Here is a 22,661-nt window from a genome sequence, read left to right on the forward strand (position 1 = left end):
TGCCAAGAAATTGGATGAATGCTGGCTCGCTCAATCCAATACCCCTCTGCAATTTGAAGGACCACTTAGGCTGTTTGCTGATTTTAAAGGAAGAATTTTAGCAGTGATTTCACTTGGCTTTTTTTTTTTCTTAGTGCCATATTTTCTACTGCTCATCCCCAAGCACCCTGTATGTACCTTTCAATGTCCATGTTCAGTTACTGTCTTGGCACCTTATCAAACTGGTACTGGCTACCACCAATGAAGAAATGCTGGTTTAAAAAGTTTCTTCCTAAAAAAAATCCCAAAATGGTATATAATGAGGAAATATGAGGCACTCTTGGCATGAGTGCTTCTTTTCAGAAACATTTCTAAGGTTTGTGGCTTTACCTTCAAGTTTGCAGGTTTTGACAAATGTGACCCTTAGGTACTTTTTTTTCCCCCTCTGTACTGTGTCTGATTTACAGTTCTATAATGAAAGGCTGCCCAGGGGAGCAAGGAGAAACAAGTTAGATTTTCATGTTCCAAAGATCACAGAGACACATACAGACCAGGGGAGCAGGAAGGCAGCAGAAAACTCCTGCTCCAACCTCCTGCTCAGATTGCTCAGGGCTGTGCCCAGTCAGGTTTTTAGTATCTCCAAGGATGGAGAATCAGCAGCCTCTTCAGGCAACCAGTTCCAGTTGTAAAAAAGTGTTTTACTATGTTTGAAAATAAGATTCCTGTATTTCACTTAGTGCACATTGTCACTTGTCTTTTGGAAACTATATTAAATCCATTTTAAACTAGATGAAAAAAGAAAACAAAATGAAATAGAAACTAATAAAAAACCCCAAAAACCTCACCCAAACCAAAACACCAAGGAAGCATTTAGGAAAAGACCTGTAAGATCATCGAGTCCAACCATTTTAACTCAGCACTGCCAAGCCCAGCACTAAGCCATGTCCCTAATCTCTGCATCTCCACATCTTTTAAATACCTTCAGGGTTGGTGACTCCACCATTTCCCTGGGCAGGGTTTTCCTATGTTCAATAACCCTTTCAGTGAAGAAAGTTTTGTTAATATCTAATCAAAACCTCCCATGGTGCAACTTGAGTCCATTGTCTCTTGTCCAATCACCTTTTGTTTGGGAAAAGAAATTTAATATTAAAAAAATAAATCCTGACCACATGCCCATCCTCCCACCTTTTCTACACCTCTAGGATACTATTGCTAAAAAACTGTTACTTTGAAGATTAAGGTCTTTATTTTTCAGGTGTATTTTTGCTGAGCTACTTCTTGGTTTTGAGAAGATTTACCTTGTGTGTAGGAGATGTTATGAAATTAGGAATTCCCCAGTTTAGCAATTTTAAATTTGGGAAGCATATTCCGTAATATTCATAGGCTTATCAAATAATTTTTGTTAAGGTGATGTTCATCTTTGATAAGTAGTATTCTATACTACTTTGACCATCCTTTTCTATACTATTTTTTCTCCACATATGTATCTAAATGTGTGTGACACCAGTACACGATAAAGGTCCTCCAGTATATTCCTCTACAGTTAATATATCTTAATATTCTGTTAATAAATGAATATTAAACTTCACTCTTCTTCCCATGCATAATAAGAAGCTCTACTGAATTTAGCTAGAATAACTTAAAATAGAATTAAAGATATGCACCATGTCATGCCTGACACTTTACAGCTAAACTCCTCCAATGTTCATCATGTCTTTCACTTACACAGATTCTAAGTAAGTAAATCATATTGATTTTTTTTTTTCATTTGTCAATCTGTTAATCTCGATTTTTTAATAAATTTCTAAGCCATGACTAGGAATATAAATATTCATAAATATTCTTTAGTTATTCTTTAAAATATCTAAGTATGTTTGGGCTTGTAAGTCTGTAAGTAAAAGTTTACCCATTATCCCATCTTTTTTAGTTTTGAAGAACTGAGCTCCCATTATTAACCTACCTGAAAATCTCAATAGCACTTATAATATTTATGTGTTTATTTCTAAACTGTAGTTTGCTTGAATTTAGAGGGAACGCTAGTGAGTAACTTCTGTTTGAGATTAGTCTTGTGAATGTGATTGCAGCAAGCAGACTGGTTTATACTTGTTTACTGTCCCTGCTCAGATATTAATGGCTTATCTATTTTACTGTTTCTGCTGCAAGTGTCATAGGAAAGAATGTTTGACACAGGATTTTCTGATTATGGTTCAGTATTTGTTGCACAAAACTGGATTGTGTTGGTGCTCTTTCATTGTGCATTTCACCCCTCTAACATCTGTTCTGGCCCAGAAGGCAGTTTGAACTTTGTGTGACTTCCAGCTCCTCTCATCAGGGAAAATGACATTTCAACAGATGTAAGAAATTAATTCATGATGACACAAAGACTGTTTTGTCTAACTAAAAATAAAACACTCTGTAATCTATAAGACAGAAATTGAAGAAAGAATCCATAATAATTCAAATAAAATCTTAGAACTTTAAGTCAGAGCTGTATTCTCTACTGACAAATCCAAATTAAGGCTAATGTGATGAAATGGAAAGTTCCTTTATACTGAACTCTTTAATTAATTGTGAAACTTTCTGCCAAGCAATTGTAAATTTAACATTTCTCAGTACTGTCATATCATGGAGAAGTGATGATGTATGATTTATTAGTAGTCAACTCACTAGAAAATTGAAAATAACCAAACTGTTTAAGGGTTTTGATTTTTTTTAAATTGTCTTTGCAGATGCAGTTTGTCTTTTAGATGTTTTTACAAAACTTGCAGACAAGCATTCAAGGTCATTGAATGGAAGAAGGATATCATTAGGCCAGTTAATCTACCTTTATTCATAAGAAAAGATCTAGAGCTACATTGTTCACAGGTTATTAGGATATTAGGAAAGGATTAATAGGAAATTTTGTGTAGTTTATTAAATGGTTAAAAATGGAGGGAAAAAAATCCCAAAAAAGTACATTTAAATGAGAAAACATTAAATGAATTGCATTTGAATAGTCTTTTTGGGTTAATTTTTCACTGTATGTTCTCACACACATAGAAAAAAGATTATTCTTTACCGTTCTATTTGTTCCCAAAGGATTAAAAATGCATTAGGTGGTGGTAACACTACAAGTCTCACAAACTCCACAAGTTCAACAAGAACACCATCTCCTTTTTAGGATAGGATGATAGGATTTTTTCCCCATACATAATTCACTTGGATATAAGAGAGATGTCTCAGTATGTGGTAAAATCCTCTTTTTTCCCCAAAGATTTCATTCTTTGTTTAATGATAAAAATTTTAATAACTACATCATTATCTATAATAGTCATCTCTTGTGTAGTATTTGACCACATGCTGTTCCCTCTTCAAAGATCTAACGTGTTGGAGTCTTTTTCTTATTTGAAAAAAACAATAGTACCTTAGTGACTTAAAGTATCTCCAAAGGTGGTTTCCATTGGGTCATTCCACCTCTCAAGTGCAAACAACTTTACATAGACTTTAATTCAGATGTATTTTATATTGTTTTTAATGAAGTTTTCAGAGCAGAAATTGCTCCCAATTTTTTGATTAGTCATGGAAATGGCTTAGATCAGACTTTTGCTAATGGCAATGTAACTTTATGGCTTTTTAAATTATTTTTTTGGGTTTATATTTCTCTTTTTTTTTTGCTGAATTAGTAGTTGAGAAAGTTTAGCCTACTCGATTTTTAAAAAGAACTCAAGCATTTGCCCTGAAATAAATTCCCTTGAACTGCCTGATACTTAAGAAGTTCATTGTATATTTATTAATTTATGTTTGCTCATTTCAGCTTAGAGGCCCAAATGATTCTAAAATAGGGTTTTAAAAAGAACCCCACTCTGTGTTTTTTCAATGGTGTTTCAAAATATAATTGAATTACAAATTATTAGAATTTTAAGGGAGAATAAGTTTATTCAAGGATTGTATAATTTTCATTCAAGGCCCATTCACTTTTATTTGGGCATCAGTGCACTTAAACATAATATTCTTAGAATTCTGCATAATAGATGGCAAAAAGATTAATTGTGTGTATGTTTACTCCAGGATTGAATTTGATACCTATTAAAAACATACTAATTTCTTCATGCTCAAGGATAATGAAGCCTAGTTTTGTAAGCCTGTATTAAATAGAAGTTAAGTAATTTACTGGAAACAAAACATCACCCAAGTAAGCTTGCTTACTAAATGAAGTCAAAGAACACCAATAGGCAAGGGTATAGTTTTTGTCAGAGAACTTACACTAGATAGAATTAGGACATTCCCAAAGAAAACAATCCTGTCAGCTAAATCTTGCAGTCTACTTGTTTTTCTTAGAAGCCAGTGCCGAAGTTATCTAAATGAGTGTCTGTAACTGCCACTGCTTTCCTTAGCTCCGTGTTGATCCCAAGTTATGCCTTGCTTTGTCTGCAGAGCTGCTTCCTTTCCTTTTTATTGCCTTCCCATTAACCTCTCCACTTCAGATTATTTGCAGTCCAACAGACTTAGAAAGACCCCTGCACAGCTGAGTGATGTCTAGTGGTTCAAAGTATATTCAAAAAGTTATTCAGATGAATTGATGTAGCATAAATCTGTTCAACTATGTTGTACACAATTTATATTGTGGAAACTAGAACAGCATATGTTATGCTTTATTACTGATGTCTTTCCAATGCAGACAAAAGGAAGTTTTTGTCAGTGCTTGGGTGAGACCTTTTTTTTTTTTTTCAAAGAAATTGAGTTGTCAGGAAGAAGATGTTGGGTGTGTCTATTAGTTGAAGCGGAGTGTACTCAGTATTTAAATGTGCATTTATATAGTATGCACTTTGCTCATGGACAGCAGAAGTACACATGTGAGTGACTTACTGCTACAATTTTTGTAACCTCTCACTGTTGGCACCTCACTTCTGTTGCATCAGGTGATCATGCCTGCAGAGACCAAGGCAGATTTGTGATGGTAGTGTAGTTCTGAAACCTGAAGGCAAGTGCTGCTAATGGGACTGAAATCAATTAGTCTACTAGATATTAGTCCTTATGAATGCATTCATCTGTCTCCATATTTAACAGTACAAATGGACCTCTCATTACTGTTCTTACTTATCTTCCTTAGTGATTTTTAAACCCATTAAGGAATAATTCAGCAGAATCCTCTTAGTGTATTACAGCTGATAATAATTCCTTTATAATGACTCTGATCAAAAGGGAAGGGATTGGTTGTATCACCTAGTTCTAGGAGTGCTCTTTTATTTTGCTCTGAAATTGGACATGTACCAAAGGCTGAGGGAAGCCCCAAATGAATTCACTTTTTCCCAGAACAGCTGTACTACAGTAGCATTACACTTCCCAGACTTCTACTGAATTGATCTTTTACATCTTGCCTTCTTCCTTATTTTTTTTTTTTCTGAATAGGTAGTTGGGTGATATTCTTTGAAACATGGGAAGAGAAAGTACTTTATCAGATCTATCAGGAAGGTACTGGGCTTAGTTTAACATAGGTAGCACCTCTACTAAATTTTTTGCAATATCTCCACTGATCTGATAAGATAAGCATTTGCCTGTGTATTTAAAGAGATTCACAACAGCCTGTTACAAAGAACTCCATTTTTAATTAATCCAGTGGGTAGTGTACAGTAATAATTCGAGTTGCTTAGTACATTTCTGCAATCTTCATCAGAGTTGTATTTCTTGAGAAAGGTTTGGAAGTATGGTGAAATTTTCTGAGTGAGTTTTCCTTTTGCAATATTTTGCTTTCAGTAAGTAACAAGTGAGTATTCTCCTAGCTTCATACTTGAATATTGACTACTAAAAAGCAGAGATTGCGAGAATAATAGCTTGGGCAATATTTTTCCTTCTAGGTTGCATGAAGCAATATTTTTTTTTTTTTATTTGCATCAAACAGAGCTAGGAAAATGGCAAAGCTGGGAAAATGGGACAGATGGTCTTATATTTTTCTATTTTGTGAATATTAAAGTACCATATCTAGAAAAAAAAAATATTTCATTTTGGTTTCAGAGATGTAACTAGCATGTCTCCACAGAGTCTGTATAGTTACACTCATGCTAAGAAATGTAATTGGATTTGAGCCCTTTGCCAAAACTGTGTTACAATCTCAAATATCTATTTAATTTATGAAGGAAAAATATTCTCTTACTTTTTCACCTCTCATCATGCCATCTCTGGCATTCTACCTGACATATATGACCTAATCCATTGCATTTATATAGTTTGCCATCAGTTATTGGACTTAAGCAATGCAATTATCCTTTAAATAACGCTGCTGAAATGCTAATATATATATATTTCTGAAGCAAATGTACAAGACTGCTCTTTAAAATATTATGGTACTGGATTCAACATTTTTACAGCTCCATTCAGCTTCTTTCTGGACTCCAGGCAGTCCTGCCATATTTGTGGTTGTCTTTTTGGATTTTAGCAGAGTGCACACAGGTATTTACCCTTTGCCTGAGGCAGGATACGTGCTTGGTGGCTTTTTGTAGCTATTTTCTTACGGGCATAGCGTATAAGATATTAATATTCACTAAAAAGAATTCAATTGTGATGATCTGCTTAGGAAAAGCATTCACAATTCAGGACATCTCATGAGAAATGTTATGTACTATACAGATATTTTATGTTGATTTTGTTTGTTTGTGGAAAATATCCAGTTCTGTTAAATTTAGGTTGCCAGACTGATACTGAAGCAATCTTCAGTTTTCTTTGCCTTTTTTTGGTGTAGCTTTTGATATGTCTATTGGAACAAAAAAATCACATGTTGTCTAATTCTTGCTTATTTTGGCTAATTACATGAAAGTTAATAGCAAGTCTATTTCATTGCACTTTTCTTTTACTTGTAATAGTTTTCATGTTAATAGCTATGAATAGTATTTTGCTGATAGTTTTTCTGTGCTTAGCTTTTCTTGAATTTTTGCTATCAATAGAACTGAATAATTATGGGTTTTAGCCAGTTTTGAAGTTATACTCAATGGGTAAAATTTGTCACATTAAAAAAAAAAAAAAGCTAGAGGCTTAGATACTTAGGGAAAACACCTTTCAGCCTCTTTCCCAGACTCCAGTTACCACTCCTTCCCATTCCTGGCCTTCACTCCTTTTATCATCACCACCCATGCAGGTAACAGTCCATTCAGTGAGGAGATGGATAAGGCAGGAGGCTGGGATGAGGACATAGTGGTTTCTTTCTGTCATTCCCTCTTTTAAACTCTTTTCTTCCACTGCTCCTTCTGCCTAGCTCATTTCCTCTGTTCTGTTATGGGTTATCCACAGTCCTTTCAGGATGTGTTGGCCAGAGCCCTGGAGTGTTATCAATTGTGCCATGGAGCGCCTCTTATCTCTTTGGCCTTCTTGTCTCTCACCTTGGCGTTCTAAGAGGTGCTACAAACTCCTTCATCCCTCTCAGCTGTGTCCTGCAGTGGGTCCATCGTGACCCAGCTAGCACTGCCTCTATCTGTCACAGCACAACCTCTGAACTCCTCTCCTGCAACCAGCCCTGCTGACAAAACCTTGCTTTTTATATCTGACACACTTGAATGCTGTGGGAGGGAATGCCAAAAGCCTTGATAAAGTCAATCACTGTTCGTCTCTTGTGCACAAAACTAATAATTTTATTCTAGAAGTCAGGCATGATTTACCCTTGGTCAGTCTGTGTGTTACAAATCACCTTTTTCTCACTGAATTTCTAGTTTTACGCATATTTCTATCATGTTTTCTTTTTTCTTTTCCCTCTTCTTCATTAATTTTGTCCTCAGGTTTGTGACATAAGGCTGTCATCGTCATGTAACATCCTTATTTAGATTGTTTTCTCCATCTCTATATGTATTTTAGTTCAAAACATAGCAATGTTTAGTTGAAATTTCATACTTGTAGAACAGGTTCTATACATAGAATAAAAACAATATAAAACCTGACTATATAGGATTTAAACTGATAAATTACTAATGAATTTACAATCTACTTTATATTTTTCAGCTTTACTTCAAGTAACAATTTCACTTAGCAAAGTTGAGCTCAGTGTGGGTGAATCCAAGTTCTTCACATGCACAGGTATGTATAAATTTTATTTGTGGACATATAATTTTTGTTAAATTTTGAGATTTTTATGTATTTGTAACTGAAGTAGTTGTTTCGTAATTTGTAATTAGCATATTGATTTGTGAGAACTGTGGCAAATACTAGAACTTCACTGGCTTCACATTTCCAGTTTAGGATCTCTGCATTTCACACACTGAATCAATTGCAATTCTCTGTATCAGTACAGGTAGTTTATATGTGTTAGGATGCTTTTGCAGTTAAAATATTTTCACTTATTTAAACTAAGGAATTAAATCCTCTCCAACCTAATGAGACAGCCAAGGAGATTTTTTCCTGGTGAGACAGTAATCAGTCAGAAGGGCAAGCATTTGCATTTGCAGCTGATTGATATGGATCCTTGATGTTGCTGAGTTGAGATCTTCCATTGACAGTGACACATGGCCTGACTACACTGACAGTGCAATTTCCTGATGACTTGACCTGTTGATCCAGTCACTGCTGGACAGCCTGTTTCTTTCCTATATACTTTATACTTTTCTGTGGCATTTTTTCCCCTCTGGAGATCCTCGAGCTGCTATTTACCCTGTCTCAACGATTGATTGTATATCTGCCTGCAGTTTTGTCCTGCTTGTCTTTCTTACAACTTGCATAATTTTGCAATCAGCCAAAATTATAGAATCACTTAGGAGGAAAAGACCTCCAAGACTGTCAAGAACAAGTTTTGACTGCTCATCACCTTGTCAACTAGAGCATGGCACTGAATCCCTTGAACACCTCCACCATCTCTCTGGGTAGCCAGTGCTTGATAACCCTTTCCATTCAGGAAGAAAAAGATATTCCTGATTTCTGCTTAAACTCCTGACACTGTTCATTGGGTGGGCATACGCGTTGATTGATGTCCTCCTAAATGTGCGTCGGTTTTGGTTTTGTTTGTAGTCATTGGTGAGCCTGAGAACATAGAGTGGTACAACCCTCAAGGAGAGAAGATTGTTTCGAGTCAGAGGGTGGTTGTTCAGAAGGAAGGCGTCCGGTCTCGTCTCACCATCTATAACGCAAACATAGAAGATGCCGGAATTTACCGGTGCCAGGCAACAGACGCCAAGGGACAGACTCAAGAAGCTACTGTAGTTCTGGAGATTTATCGTGAGTAAAATGCTATCAATTTACAAATAAAATAGTGTGTTTTAAAAGCCACTAGCACAGAGAAAGTAAAGCTATTCAAAATATCATCCCAAGCTCTGAACTTGATCTTCCAAATAACTGCATCTCCTGCAGTTTAGTAAGTAGACATTATGGCAAAGATTTGAATTAAATGGAGAGCCACTTATAAGTGTTGTAGATTGCTTTTCTCCTGTCTTATGAAGGTGCACTGTATGACCCTCAAAGAATTGAGAAAATAGGAGGAAAAAATATAGATCAGTATAATTCATATTACAAGTGTGTATGCAGTTTACAAATTAGACAATATTACAAATATGTGCATAAACAAAAGTGCAGGAAGTGCAACATATGACATTTAAAAGTGGATTTTTAACTGAATTGTTATTTTAATCTCTGTCTTTTTTGTATTGGCCTTATGAAAGAGTTTTGACATAAAGCTTTGAAGCTTAGTGTGATAAGTAACCAAAATGGATTTCAATTACAAGCAACTACTTGAGGAGTATATTTGAAAAATAAATGCATTCTATTGTAGTATGAGATTCTCCGAGAGATTTGAGTAGGTTTTTTCTCAGTGTTGAATAACTGCATTTTTAAGATCAATCAAAAACTCCTAAAAGCTGTACATTAAACAAGCACAGTGCATATGTAAGGCAAGGTCTTTGTTGGTGAAAGGATGGAACATATGCCAGCAGGCGTTCAGCTGAGTTAGGATATAATTTCATTGCAGAACAGGTTTTTTATATGTGAAGGAATTACAATGAGACAGAAAATACAGAGTAGAATGGTACAACTCTGCTTCTGAGAGGGACAGATAACTCAGATAACAAAAGACATACAATTTTTAAAAAATCTTCTGATAAAACAACCAATAAAAGGGTGGTAGCAGTTTGAAGCAATTACATGATGGCTTGAAACCTCTCAAATCAAAGGATTTGAATTTTTCAGGAATCCATTTCTATGCATAAAACTGCCAGTTACTTTACTAGCAGAGTGTTGAGAAAACAAGAAGTCTTTAGAAGCATTTCAATGTGATAACTTTAATAATTCTGAGCTTAGACAAACCTGAAAAGCAAGAAATGTCAAGGTTTGTGGGAACAGACATGTAAAATTTTCTTATTCATATTTCTGATGTAAGAAAAAAATCAGGATAACTAGTGGTAGTTTTAGAGCCTGGTTCTTGGGACTCTCAGATGTCTGTGAGAGGTATTTTTCTGACTTCATTCAACAATGTTGAGAGATGTAACAACAAAACTGTGCTCCCTCTGCTGTGGGAAATGTGTGGATTATTTGAGCTTGTACTCATATGAAAAAACACAGAGGTGAAGCTGCATCTCTGGCTTAAGCTCTCCAAAGTTTACTCTGAAATATAATTGACCATCCTTGATCTGAGAGAACATAGGTTGGTTTGTTTATTCTGTGTGCAAGAAATTCTTACAGAACTTTTTTTTTTCTTCTTTTTTCTTTTACGGTTATTCAACTATATTAGATCTTACATGAGATCATGGATTAATACCATCTTGGACTTCTAAAAATACTGAATTTATTTGACATATGTGGAAAATCAAATATCATTTGGTTATTTGAGCTTTGAAAAGTTAAAAGCCTCAGTGGACCTAAACCAATCTTGGTAGTTCCTAAAAATAATACTTCAATTTCTTATGACCTATTGGTCAGAATATATCTAATAGTTTGTCGTTGACTTTTTAATGTTGTATTTTACTCAGCCGCTTTTTTATCTCAGTGAGACAAAAATTCTACTTTTCTAGTGAGAATTTTCCAAATTTTAATGTTTTTTATGGAAGTTTTGATAGAACAAAAAGATGAGGTTTTAATTCAGTAACGGAATAATGAAGAACAAAACCCACAGGAGAGTAAATAAACTATCAACATGATAGTCAAACTTCTGAGACCTAGAGTTTAAAAACTGTGTTGTGAAACACTGAAAACAATGAAAATACATTTATAAAACCTGCAGGATTGATACAAATACCCAAAATTTTGCATAATACAAAAAGATTGTAAAGTAATTTTTACACGCAGAGTATAAGTCCAGGACCATTTTAGTCTTATGTGAGAAAATTAAATTATGGAAATAATCCTGTATTACCACAATGAGAAGACTTAATAATGATATTTATCTTATATACTGTTGTATATAATTTTAATGCTAAGTGTAAGATTCTTACAGTATTCTGTTTTCTATTTTTTTTCTTTCTTCCTTTTCAGAAAAGCTCACTTTTCGGGACATAGTGTCTCCTCAAGAGTTCAGGCAGGGAGAGGATGCAGAAGTTGTTTGCCGTGTTACGAGTTCACCCGCTCCCATGGTCAGCTGGTTGTATCGGAATGAGGAAGTCACAGCTACTGCTGACAGTTAGTATTTTGGTAACCCTTGAAGTTATACATTCCAATTAATATTAAAATATTATTGCCAAAAAAGGAAAAATCATATTTTAGTGGGGGATTTTGATTAGCCCATGAGTTTAAATATAATTTAACCAGGTTTTGTGATATATAGAGAATACATGTACAATGGTTCCCCCCATGTGTCTTTTTTTCAATTTGGGAATTTTACCTGGTATAACATAAGTGTCCAAACACCCAAAAGAACTCCCTGCCAGGATCTTCCTGGTGAGCCTTGAGTTGACCATGTTTAAAACACACAGAGATGAACTTCACTGCCCACCAAGCTGTGATACTGACCCTACACAGCACTGACTTTGGGATACTTGTCCAGTTGCTCAGAGAATTCCAGGTGGAGAGGCATTTTGCATTATTGTGAGAGTTTGCTTGTATAAGGGTAAGTTGCCCTCTGAGTGACAAGTACCTGGGATATAAGTAATCTGCTGAGGCTGGACTGATAAAGCTCGGATTAAAATAAACCTCACCTTCCCCACATGCAAGTTCTAAGTCTCTAGGGAGGCAAATAATTAGGCAAATAGAATTTTTTTACTTACCCCTGCAAAAACAATTTTTTTCAGTGCTGTCTTAATAGTCATCTTTGCCAAAACCGGACTTTTTCATATTTTCTGGAAGTAGAACTAACATTATTAATTGACCAGCTTTTCTAACTACCCATCAGCTTTTCTCTCTGCATGTAATGAAATTCAGGGTAGCGGTATGCATTTGCAATTCTTACTCTTTCAAAATTAATTGTTAATTTTATTTCAAAATTAAAATGGATTGGAGGCTTTATGAAGTCAAATAAGCAAATATGGAACAGTTATTGGGGGGGAAAAAAAAACTTTGTTGCTATTTCTGGACTCAGTCTTAGGTTCCTTTCCATTGGGAAAGAAAGTTTTGATTAAACTTCTTTCTGGTTTAGTATATTCTATTTCTTCGGTCATCTAGACATGGAAACTAAATGGAAACAGCCAATTTCTACACTTAAAAAAAAAAAAGTTGATTATTTTTTTTTTTTAACATATATGTAATTAAACAGTGAATGCAGGTGAGACCCAAAATTTTCAAAAATAAGAATGATAAAAATAAAAGTAAGGATTTGCAATCTGGGAAAAAGTCTTTTGAGGATGATAGGGCTTTAAAAAGTAGAACTGCTTCAAAGATCTCTCTCAAAATTCTTGCTGCCATTTTGGATTTTAATCTGTAGGATTAGCGAAGCAGATGAGGCAGCATTTCCTTTCTAGTTCAAAATCATGCACTTTGAAAATTGAAGTTTTAAAATTTTAATGCAGAAACTTTTTTTTTTTTTAACCATTTTCTTTCACAGTGCTAAAATGTACAATGATAGAAACGAGTTTTAAGTTAAATAGTAGAATACTTCCCTTTTGTTCTGATCTAGAACAGTGTCTAAATACAATTCCAGTCATGCTTGGGAAGAAGCAGTTTTAAATCACATTAAAATAACTTTGTGGGTGTTGTTTATATGGGTTTATAATACAGGTGAAAAACAGCATGCCACTGTATTACAGTTAATTTTTTTCCTGCCTTGCATAATAAAAATGACTGTTTTATTTTATAATTCCAGTCGCAAAATCTGCAGTGGATGATCAAATTCTCTCTTATTCTGAAAGGTGATTTAAAGCAGACTTCTAATGAGCCAGACTCGCCCTCTAGATCATACTGGGTAGTCCTGCTGCTTCCTCAGTGTAGCATAGTCTCTGATATTTCTTTCCCCCTCCAAGTCAGTGGCTTGTGCAGTTCTAATTTCAGTGCTGGAGACGTGGAGCCATTGCCCTGCAGAGTATATGTAGACCACCAGAATACATTTAACCAACATGCAAATGTGATGGCTTGCTTTAAAATGGTTAATATAATGTGTTTGTTTTGTGTTCAGAAGATATTACAGTCCCTCTTGTAAGGAATGGCCAGTTGTATAAGAAACAGGTTTAATAAAAGTCTTGGTCTTCAATGTTTTCCAAAAGTTTCAATATTTTATTCAGCAGCTCTTTAGTCATGTCTTACTATTACAATGTACAGTATTTTGTTGGCTCAAAACCTGGTACATTTACAGCAAAATTTGAAAACCATGAGCCAAAAATTTCTCTAGATTGGATTGAGTGGCACTGGAAAGACATAAGCCCTTCTTGTCAGCCACACCACTTAACATGTGATATGACTGAAAGGGAAGGTCACAGACTGTTCTAAATGGGTGATTGATGTTGAGGGGGTTCAGTCCAGTTAAGAGCTGGTGTAGTGTAATGCTGAGTTACTTCCAGATTCCTCAACTCAATTCTGTTTAGTAAAGGGCACAATTTTTATCAAGATATCCATGGCACAGTGAACTTCTGGTATACTCATGGGAATATCTTCTACTATATCCATTTTTCTTCAATGAAAGTTGAAAAGTTATCCAGCCAACATTTATTTCTTTGTTTCCTGATATTAAGTGTACCTTTGTTTTTTCAGTGTTTTATAGAAATGGAGTTCACCTCCAGCCCTCTCGTTCATCTCACACATTGCATGTCTATGGATAAAGAAAAAAAATAGTAAAAAAAGGTTTATCTTAAAGTCTTAAAGAGGAGCTGAATCTCACTTTTTCAAAACATTTGGAGACCCAGTTCTGTGTAGGTAATTGCGTAGGAGCAGAGCAGGAAATATTATATTTTGTATGTGGTAGTATATGAAATGGAATTAATATTCAAGCATAACTTTAAGAAACCAGCCATAATTAGTGTAATTTTTTTTTAAATTTCTCTCTTCATTTTATGGTAGAATTCTTACTACTGGTACAGAAGTCATTTGTTTGCAAGTTAAAACTGAAAATGCTAAATCTTATCATCCTCCAATACTGGAAGGTGCAAAACAGAACAAGAGCAACAGCTGAATAACAGAGGTTGAGGTTTTTCAAAATCCACTTTCAGTGAGGTACAGAAAGTCATTCTCTTCAAAGCGTGCAATAATATTGACTGGTTTTGGTGGTTTGACTTTGATGAGCTTCTAGGCACCCACCCAACCTCTCTCTCTATCACTTCCCCTCCTCAAGAGCTGACCTTGACTGGATACCAGGTATCACCAAAGCTACTCAATCACCTCCTCTGCAACTGGACAGAGGAAGGAAAATACAATATGACCAGGAAAACATAAAATGACCAGCTCATCCAGGGACTACAGGTGGATCTCTGCTCCCTTGTGGACCTGATGGGCTGCAGGGCACAGCTGGCTCTCTCTGGTCTGCACCACAAGAAGATTGTGGGAAAAATTAGACAAAAAGTGTGTTGAGATTAAGACAGGGACAATGCTCATCAGCGTTAGCAAAATGGATTTGACAGAGGGGAAAATTAATTGAATGCATTGCCAGTTAAATAGTGTGGAATGGTGAAACACATAGACAGAATTAAAGCAATATCTCCCCTCTCCTTTTTCCAAGACTCAACTTTATTCTTTCATTGTTGACTCTTCTACCTTGCCCACCCCAAGGAGTGCAGGGAGATTTGGGAATGGGGCCTGTAGTCAGTCTGTAACAGTTCCAATGTGGATCCTTTCTCTGCATTGCAGTTGTTCAGGGAGAATTTGCTGCAGCATGAGGTCTTCCACGGATTACGAAGGGGATATCTAATCCAACATGCTTTTTTTGAGGCCAGCACATCAGCACATAAACGCAATGGACTAGTTCAGAGAGAAGAAAGAGAAAAAATTAAATTCAGGTCCAGTTTACTCCTTCAGATTATAATTTTGCTGCACATACAGGAAAGTGTCTGCATGGCTTTCAGAGCCTGATTTTACAGTGTCCTTCAGCTCTGTAAAATGTCTGTTGAATTTCAGTTTATACTGGCCTTTGCAGAAGATAGAGTGCTTTCTTTTTCTGGATTATGTCTTTGTACCCATTTCTGTGAAGTGTCAGAGGGTGGTGAAATATATCATTGAACAAGAGTGAATGAAGAAAGGAGCAGGAAGAGGGAAGAAGAGCAAGCATGCTGAAAATCATTAAATGTTGGGCTGTAGAATGGGCACAAAGACAGATAGTCTAGATAGAGAGGGAAACAGCATTTTGTTACTTATTTTATTATAAATACCTTAATTTAATTTCTGAGTATTTTTCCCCATTTAATCTTTTTGTTATTCTGTATAAATGTTCATGAGTTTTCCACTCATTTTGTAGTAGATTGTAATTTAACTTACAGTTTATTACACCTTGGTGTAAGTAAGAAATTATGGATGGAAAATCTAGATTGAATTCAAGGAATTTCAATGCGTTTTGGAAAGAAGAAACCCCAAATTTCTCAGCCTACATTTTCCTTTTAAATGTACAAATGTTTTTTCCAATGAGCTCAACATTGTACAGAGAAAGTACTTAAATATTATTAATTTAAATTGGTATTCCTGATTTTGTCTTGAATTACTTGATTTATGCCACTTGATCTCTTATTTTCCTTTCTAGATCGATTTGCGGTATTAGCAAACAATAATCTCCAAATTCTTAACATCAATAAAAGTGATGAAGGAGTATACAGGTGTGAAGGAAGAGTGGAAGCAAGAGGAGAAATTGACTTTCGGGACATAATTGTTATTGTGAATGGTAAGGAGTAAAGTTGATGAATTGTCTTCTTGCTTTATTTGATTATTGTGACCTATTTTTTAACATATATGTACTTCTAAAAAGCCCGTGTTAAATTTGTTAATATAATTATCATGTCTGTTTAGTATTGATTTCCTATAAATGTAATTGCTTAATATTGAAAAAAATCTACTATACTGTGTAAATAGAATTCATTACACTTCACAATATCAGTAAATATAAAGCATGGATCATTGTTATTAATAATTTACATAACAATAATTATTTCAAGACTTGAATTTCAGATTATAGTAGTTCAGGCCATTTTTCAGTGTTTTGTCATTTACTCTTAAAAAACATGCTTGATTTTTCGTAATTGTTCATCTTCACTGCGTTAGCATACTTTATGAGCTGTCCCAAAAGTCACAGATACATTTTATTAAGTCTTAGTAACAGATTTTTCCAAATTTTATTTTTATGAGGAATAAAATATGTGAGTAGTTACCTGAAAATTTGCATGATACATTTTATTAGTTTATAATAAACCTCTAAGAAGGAAAATCAATGAACTGAGACAAGATGGAGCATTTAACCCAGTGTCTTAAACTCAGCCTTGACCTGTTGAAAGATAACTATCTCTTCATATATTGTCTGGAAAGGACACTGTTCATAAAGGGCATTTTTTATCTCTGCAGTCTGTTTAATGTCAGCTTTTCAGTGAAATTCTTCCACCGTGTGTCTTAGGTTTGCAGCTTTAAATGCTTTGCCCTTGGCTGGTCCTTCTCAGCAAACCCCAGTTTACATAAGTCATTATGTAAGGTGAATTCACAGCTAGTTTCAGCAGGAAGAGCAGACTCTGGCACAGGTTTTTCTTAGTCCACATTGTCAGGCAGCAACATCTGAGGCAGAATTCTCTGGATTGTTGCAGGTATTGCATTCTGGTGCTGCATTACCACGACTCCTGGTTATGTACAATTCCAACAGTGCATCTGGTAGCATTTAAAATGCCAAATAAGATTTTCTTCTGCTGCTATTTACATACAGGGTTATGAATCCACCTTCTGATTACCTTTCACTTCTATCTGTTATTTATATGCAGTTGAGCTGAGAGTCTGTATTTAACCTAAAACGCTGGGTTGCAAATCATGGTCTGACTTCACATCATTTATTGCTGAATTATAAAAATAAATTTGGTCCTTTGTATATTTATTATGACTCTAGGCAAGAATGTTAACACTCATCTCTAAACTTCAGTCTTGGGAGGAGAAGGAGCTGCCAAATAAGTGATTATGACATGGTTGGTCATGTAGAGTGACATCAATTATTTCCTTCTTCATGTATAGTAATAGTTTCCCTACATAAAGCTGAATGGATAAAACTTGATCCATAAAAGCTTTTAGAGTAATATTAAAATTCAGCAAAAAAGAAAAATCATAATGTTTATGGGTGAAAAGGAAAGCCTAGAAATGAACTGAATTCAAAAAAGAAAAGAAAAAAAAAAGAAAGAAGGATGAGTCTATAGGCTGCCAAAAGCTACATGGCTATATTTTACTGCATCTCCTTTTCCAAAGGAGAAATAAGAAATAATGCTTACAGTAAATTCACGAATACAAGCCGCACTGAGTATAAGCCGCATCTCTGGGTGTTGGCAAACATTTCGGTTTTTGTCCATAGATAAGCCGCACCCGAATATAAGCCGCTTTGTCGTTCGCAGCGAGGACCCGCGTGCAATTAGTAACAGAACCGCGGGAGGGCGGGGTTTACTGGCTGAGCTAAGGCTGTGCAGGCTCGGCCCGCTAGGGGCCGCTGACGGCGCCAGGTGGCCCAGCCCGGTGCTGCCGCTCGGGGCCGGCCGCCGCTGCCCCTGGGCTCGGTCACCCCGGGTCGGCGCTGCCCCGCGGTGGCAGGCAGGGACGGAGCTTCCCCCGCTCCTACGGCAGCGGCGGCGGGCGGGGACGGAGCTTTCCCGCGCCCGTGGCGCCGGCGGCGGGCGCGGACAAAGCACCCCGCCTCCTCCCCGAGCCGCGGCAATGGCGGCGCGCACTTCCCGCCCCCCCCCGGGCCGCGGCAATGGCGGCGCGGGGCTCCCGCCGGCTCCCCGAGATGCGGCAATGGTGGCGCGCACTTCCCCCCCACTCCCCGGGCCGCGGCAATGGCTGCGCAGGGCTCCCGTCGGCTCCCGGAGCCGCGGCAATGGCGGCGCCCCCCCCCGTTGGCTCCCCGGTCCGTGGCAATGGCGGCGCGGCCCCCCCGCGTCCTCCCCAGGCCGTGGCAATGGCGGCGCCCCCCCCCATCGGCTCCCGGGGCCGCGGCAATGGCCGCACCCAACTATTAGCCGCACTTCCGGGTTTCCACCAAAATTTTTGTCAAATTGCTGCGGCTTGTATTCGTGAAATTACTGTATTTTGGAGGACAATTTAAGCTTGTGATAAAAAGATTATCATTAAAGTATTTTTCTGTAAAAATTATTCCAATTTAGAGCTTTACCATTTATTTACTCATCTTATAATAGTCACAGTAGAATCTACAGGAATATGCAAGATCTATGCTAACTATATTTCTATAATAGGAATCAGAGTAAGGTGAATTGGAAGGGACCCACAAGGAGCATTGAGTCCAGTGAAAAGGTTGTTCTGGTTTCAACTAAACCAGGGTAGAAGCCTGTGAGGTCTCCAAAGCAGGAAAAACTGCAACAAAGGAATTTAGGGGTACTTTATGAAAGGTGGCATACCATGTTAATTATAATAGTTGTTTTTTTAATTAAAAGTGTGCATGTTAACAGTTTTCAAATTTCTTCAAAAACAGTTAAATCTTGGAATAAAGTTTGATATCAGGGTAATTTCTAAAGTATGGAAATCCTTGAAAGGTTATAATGGGTAAGAAATTGACAGCTGGATTATCTCTTAGAAATTGAATGTTTATGTTTATTTTCTACTTGCAACACTAAAATTTCTGTAGCATTTCTTTTCTAGTTAGTCTAGTTGTATTCACAGTGAGATCAGAATGGCAGGATTTTCTGTGGTTACAAATGGTTAACATAGAAGGGAATTAAAAAATTCAAGTCCTCCTGTAAACAAAAATTTCTTTTGCTTGTTCTTTCGTCTCTCTTAAATTTTTTCCTACACTTTTTTTTTTTCTTTTTAAAAAAATTATTTTCCCCTAATATACTACTTAGATTTATTTTTTTTTACTTTCTGAGAAGTTCCATAAATTAAATAGTCATCCTGGTCTCAATGAAATTAATGGAAGAGAACTGTTTGCACGAGTAAATGGAACCGAGTTTTGCAGCTCTGCTTTAAGTAGGAAATATGAGAGACTTACCAGCATATCTTCATTTCTCTGTTCCTCTTGTAGCTTTACACTGTAGATCCAACCTATGAAGATGCAAGCTTAAAAAGAAAAACAGACTTACTCCTTGAAAAATGATGGGCAAAATAAAATTTTACTTTTGAAAAGAGAAAATAATATTTCATTTCATTGTCATTGCAGTATCTCTTGGAAGATTGAAGCACTTAAGTAATGCACTGAACCAGGTCACAGTTCTGTAATTCTTAGTGGTGAACAGTGAAGAACCTGCTACTTCTAGCAAGGAATTATCTCCTCATGTTCCCAGTTATATTTCGAGGTCTAGACTTTAGAATGCACTGTAAAATAGCTAAAATGCATTAAAAGATTTCTAAGTAGCATTGTACGTTTTTTTATTGGAGATGGATAAGTTCCTGTTGCACAGCAGAAGGGTTTTGTATGCAATTTCAGATAGGAAAGACGTGATCTGTGAAACACTCTAAGACACACCATTAAAAACTGTGAAAAGGACATAGCAACACACAATTACTGATCATTGATAATTATGGTGTATGATTTCATATTACTTTGCTATATTCAAGATTCAGAAGTGAAAAAGCTTCTGAAATATTTGGTAGAAAACCTCAACATTGGTTTTCAAGGCTGGGTGAGAAAAATCTGGTGGAGTGCAATGGAACACCAAAAGCAAGTTCGCTGGGGTTGCCTGTTTCATCTTTTCACTAGTGAAGAGTAAAGATAAAAAGGATAACTGAGTCACCCTGTCATCTCACTGGATGTTCTTGCAAGCTGACCTCGATTTTGTGAAACTCTAATCTTTTCCCGTTCACCTTCTGTGGCACTCTTTCTCCTCCACATATCAACTTCCATCCAATCTGCTTGGATTGTATATTTCATAGAATCATAGATTATTTTGGATTGGAGGAGCCTCAAAGACCATCTAGCTTCAATAGCCTGCTGTGGGCAGGTACACCTGCTAGATCCAGTTGCTCACATCTCCATCTAACCTGGCCTTGAACACTTCATCTTTGCTTGTTAATTAAGGAAGCAGATATATAAACAGATGTGTTAAATATCAGCCTGTGAGTTGTTGCATCACAAAATATCATTGCTATTTTTTCTATCAGGTAGAGATACTTTGTGAATTTTTATGATTTTATAACAGTTATAAAATGTTATTATTTTATTATTATTAATGCTATAAATGTTATTATTTTTATAATAACTTCATCCCATCAAGAAAACATTTGTCACTGTTAGAACAAAATTAAATTATTGGAAATACAAGTAGATCGCATCCATTGGGCTCTTTCACATTTGGCTTTTGGGAGCTGGTTATATTCCTGCCCAGGAAGTATCAGCAAGAGCTCAGTAAAAGGAATTAAATATGTGTAATCGAGACTCCTGCATACTTATCCCTCTTTTAAAACCACTTTCTAACATCAGTACATAGTTTTATGTCTCACATGTGTATTATCTTACATGCTAGGTGTAACTTCCGTCATCTTAGAATATGCTGTAAGAAAATTGAAGAACTGCTGAAAAAGACTTTAAGAAATTTACTGCATTAAAAAAAAAAAAAAGTGAAAAATGTCCTGATAAAATTAAAAGTCTTGTATTTAAGAATAGTAAAGAAATACCACTAACAATGATGCACATTGTAACTTGATCCCAAATTAGCAAACGATCCTGCATTTTAAATTTCTCCAGAAACACCTAAAATATTTTATTTTTCATTAATTGGACATATTTTTTTTTTTTTTATTTTTCAGTTCCCCCTGTAATCATTTTGCTACAGAAATCCTTCAATGCCACTGCAGATCGAGGAGAGGCAATAACTTTGTTCTGCAGAGCCACTGGATCACCTCCACCTGAGATCAGTTGGTACAGGTGAGTTCAGTCGAGGGCTGCACATCAGAGCACATTGTTTTAATGTGTCCCAATTTTCTATCACAGACCATTAAGCTGTGCAACCTTAATTTCTCTACTGAATTTTAAAAGAATTTTCTGTCCATTTCTGTTCTAACTGCTAGGGCTGGATTAAGCATTAATGTGTGAATGGACTCACACAAATTCAATTGCACTCAGGTTGCCAGCAAGTGAGGTAAATGCAAAAAGGAATTAAAATACCATATTTTCATAATTTCTTCATGTGTGAGTGGAGAAGAAATAAGTCCATATCTCAAAAACAGCACAAAAGCAACTTAAAAATAACTTCTGCACATAAATGCACAGATATGCATTTATTTAATAAATAAGTATCCAATACAGGCTAGCAATGCTAATAAAAAAAAAAAACAAAAACAAAATGTAACACTCTCCACATTTGTAAAAATAGATTCTACTCTTAACTGTCTATTTCAATGAGATTCAGAAAGAGGTATGAATTTAGATGCCTGTAGGACCCAGGAGTGTTTCACTGAATAAGTTTCAATGTAACTTAATGTGAATTTATAAGTACAAAATACTTTGAAAACAGAATTGCTTTTAAATCTCATGTGTGCTTTTTTCATTATATCAATGACATGAGAATAGTACAGCTATGTCATTTGGGAACACTTACCATATAACATTTATAAAAATTTAAATATCTATTTACTCTGTGTTCTTTCGATTTCAACAAAGGTGTGCATCAATCCTGGGATATAAAGTATCTCTATACCTCATACCAGTGCACATTTATATTTTAGACCTGAATAATTTGCATCTACTTATATTATTTCAAGTGGATTAAAAGGTCATCCCATTTGCAAAATGGGCATGGAAGCGATTTCCATCAATTCTTCACCTCCTTCGGAACATTTGAACAATGTTAGATTAAGTTTCTCTTCCTTTGACTGATACCTTAATCTTTTTATGCCATGGGTCAGTTGTGAAGCTGGATTTTTCTCTCATGCACTTTGAATCCCAGGAGATGTAAATAAATTGAATGAAAGTTAATTCCTTGATGTGGTTTAGAATTCGAAATTTAGTGAAGAGGAATAAATATAAAAATCCAAAATATGTATAGCCCAGATCAAAGCACTGATATTAAATTAAAATCATATTATATTTGTCTGATATCTTAGAAGTTATTTTTTAAATGTCTCTCCTATGTTACCAAAATTCTTAAGAGTTGCCTGAAATCTGCTATCCTAAATGGCTTTGGTGTATGACAGCAAGCATTATGGTATATGCTAAGGAAGATTACTCAAATTTCCATCATTTGTGGATAACTCCATTAACAGTTGTGGGATTT

General features: G+C 35.9%; 1 protein-coding gene across 2 annotated transcripts in view; it reads left to right on the top strand.

The window, feature by feature from the left end:
• Positions 1–22,661, top strand: part of NCAM2 (neural cell adhesion molecule 2) — a 266,003-nt gene that overhangs the window by 126,879 nt on the left and 116,463 nt on the right. For both annotated transcript variants that reach the window (XM_033087058.1, XM_033087059.2), the window contains exons 2-6: positions 7,942–8,016; positions 8,941–9,147; positions 11,392–11,535; positions 16,004–16,141; positions 21,196–21,313. In XM_033087058.1, the coding sequence (XP_032942949.1) occupies positions 7,942–8,016; positions 8,941–9,147; positions 11,392–11,535; positions 16,004–16,141; positions 21,196–21,313 (682 nt within the window). The remainder of the gene's footprint in view (positions 1–7,941; positions 8,017–8,940; positions 9,148–11,391; positions 11,536–16,003; positions 16,142–21,195; positions 21,314–22,661) is intronic.

The sequence above is a fragment of the Catharus ustulatus genome, chromosome 2, assembly GCF_009819885.2.
Source record: "Catharus ustulatus isolate bCatUst1 chromosome 2, bCatUst1.pri.v2, whole genome shotgun sequence".
NCBI classification, from domain to species: domain Eukaryota; kingdom Metazoa; phylum Chordata; class Aves; order Passeriformes; family Turdidae; genus Catharus; species Catharus ustulatus.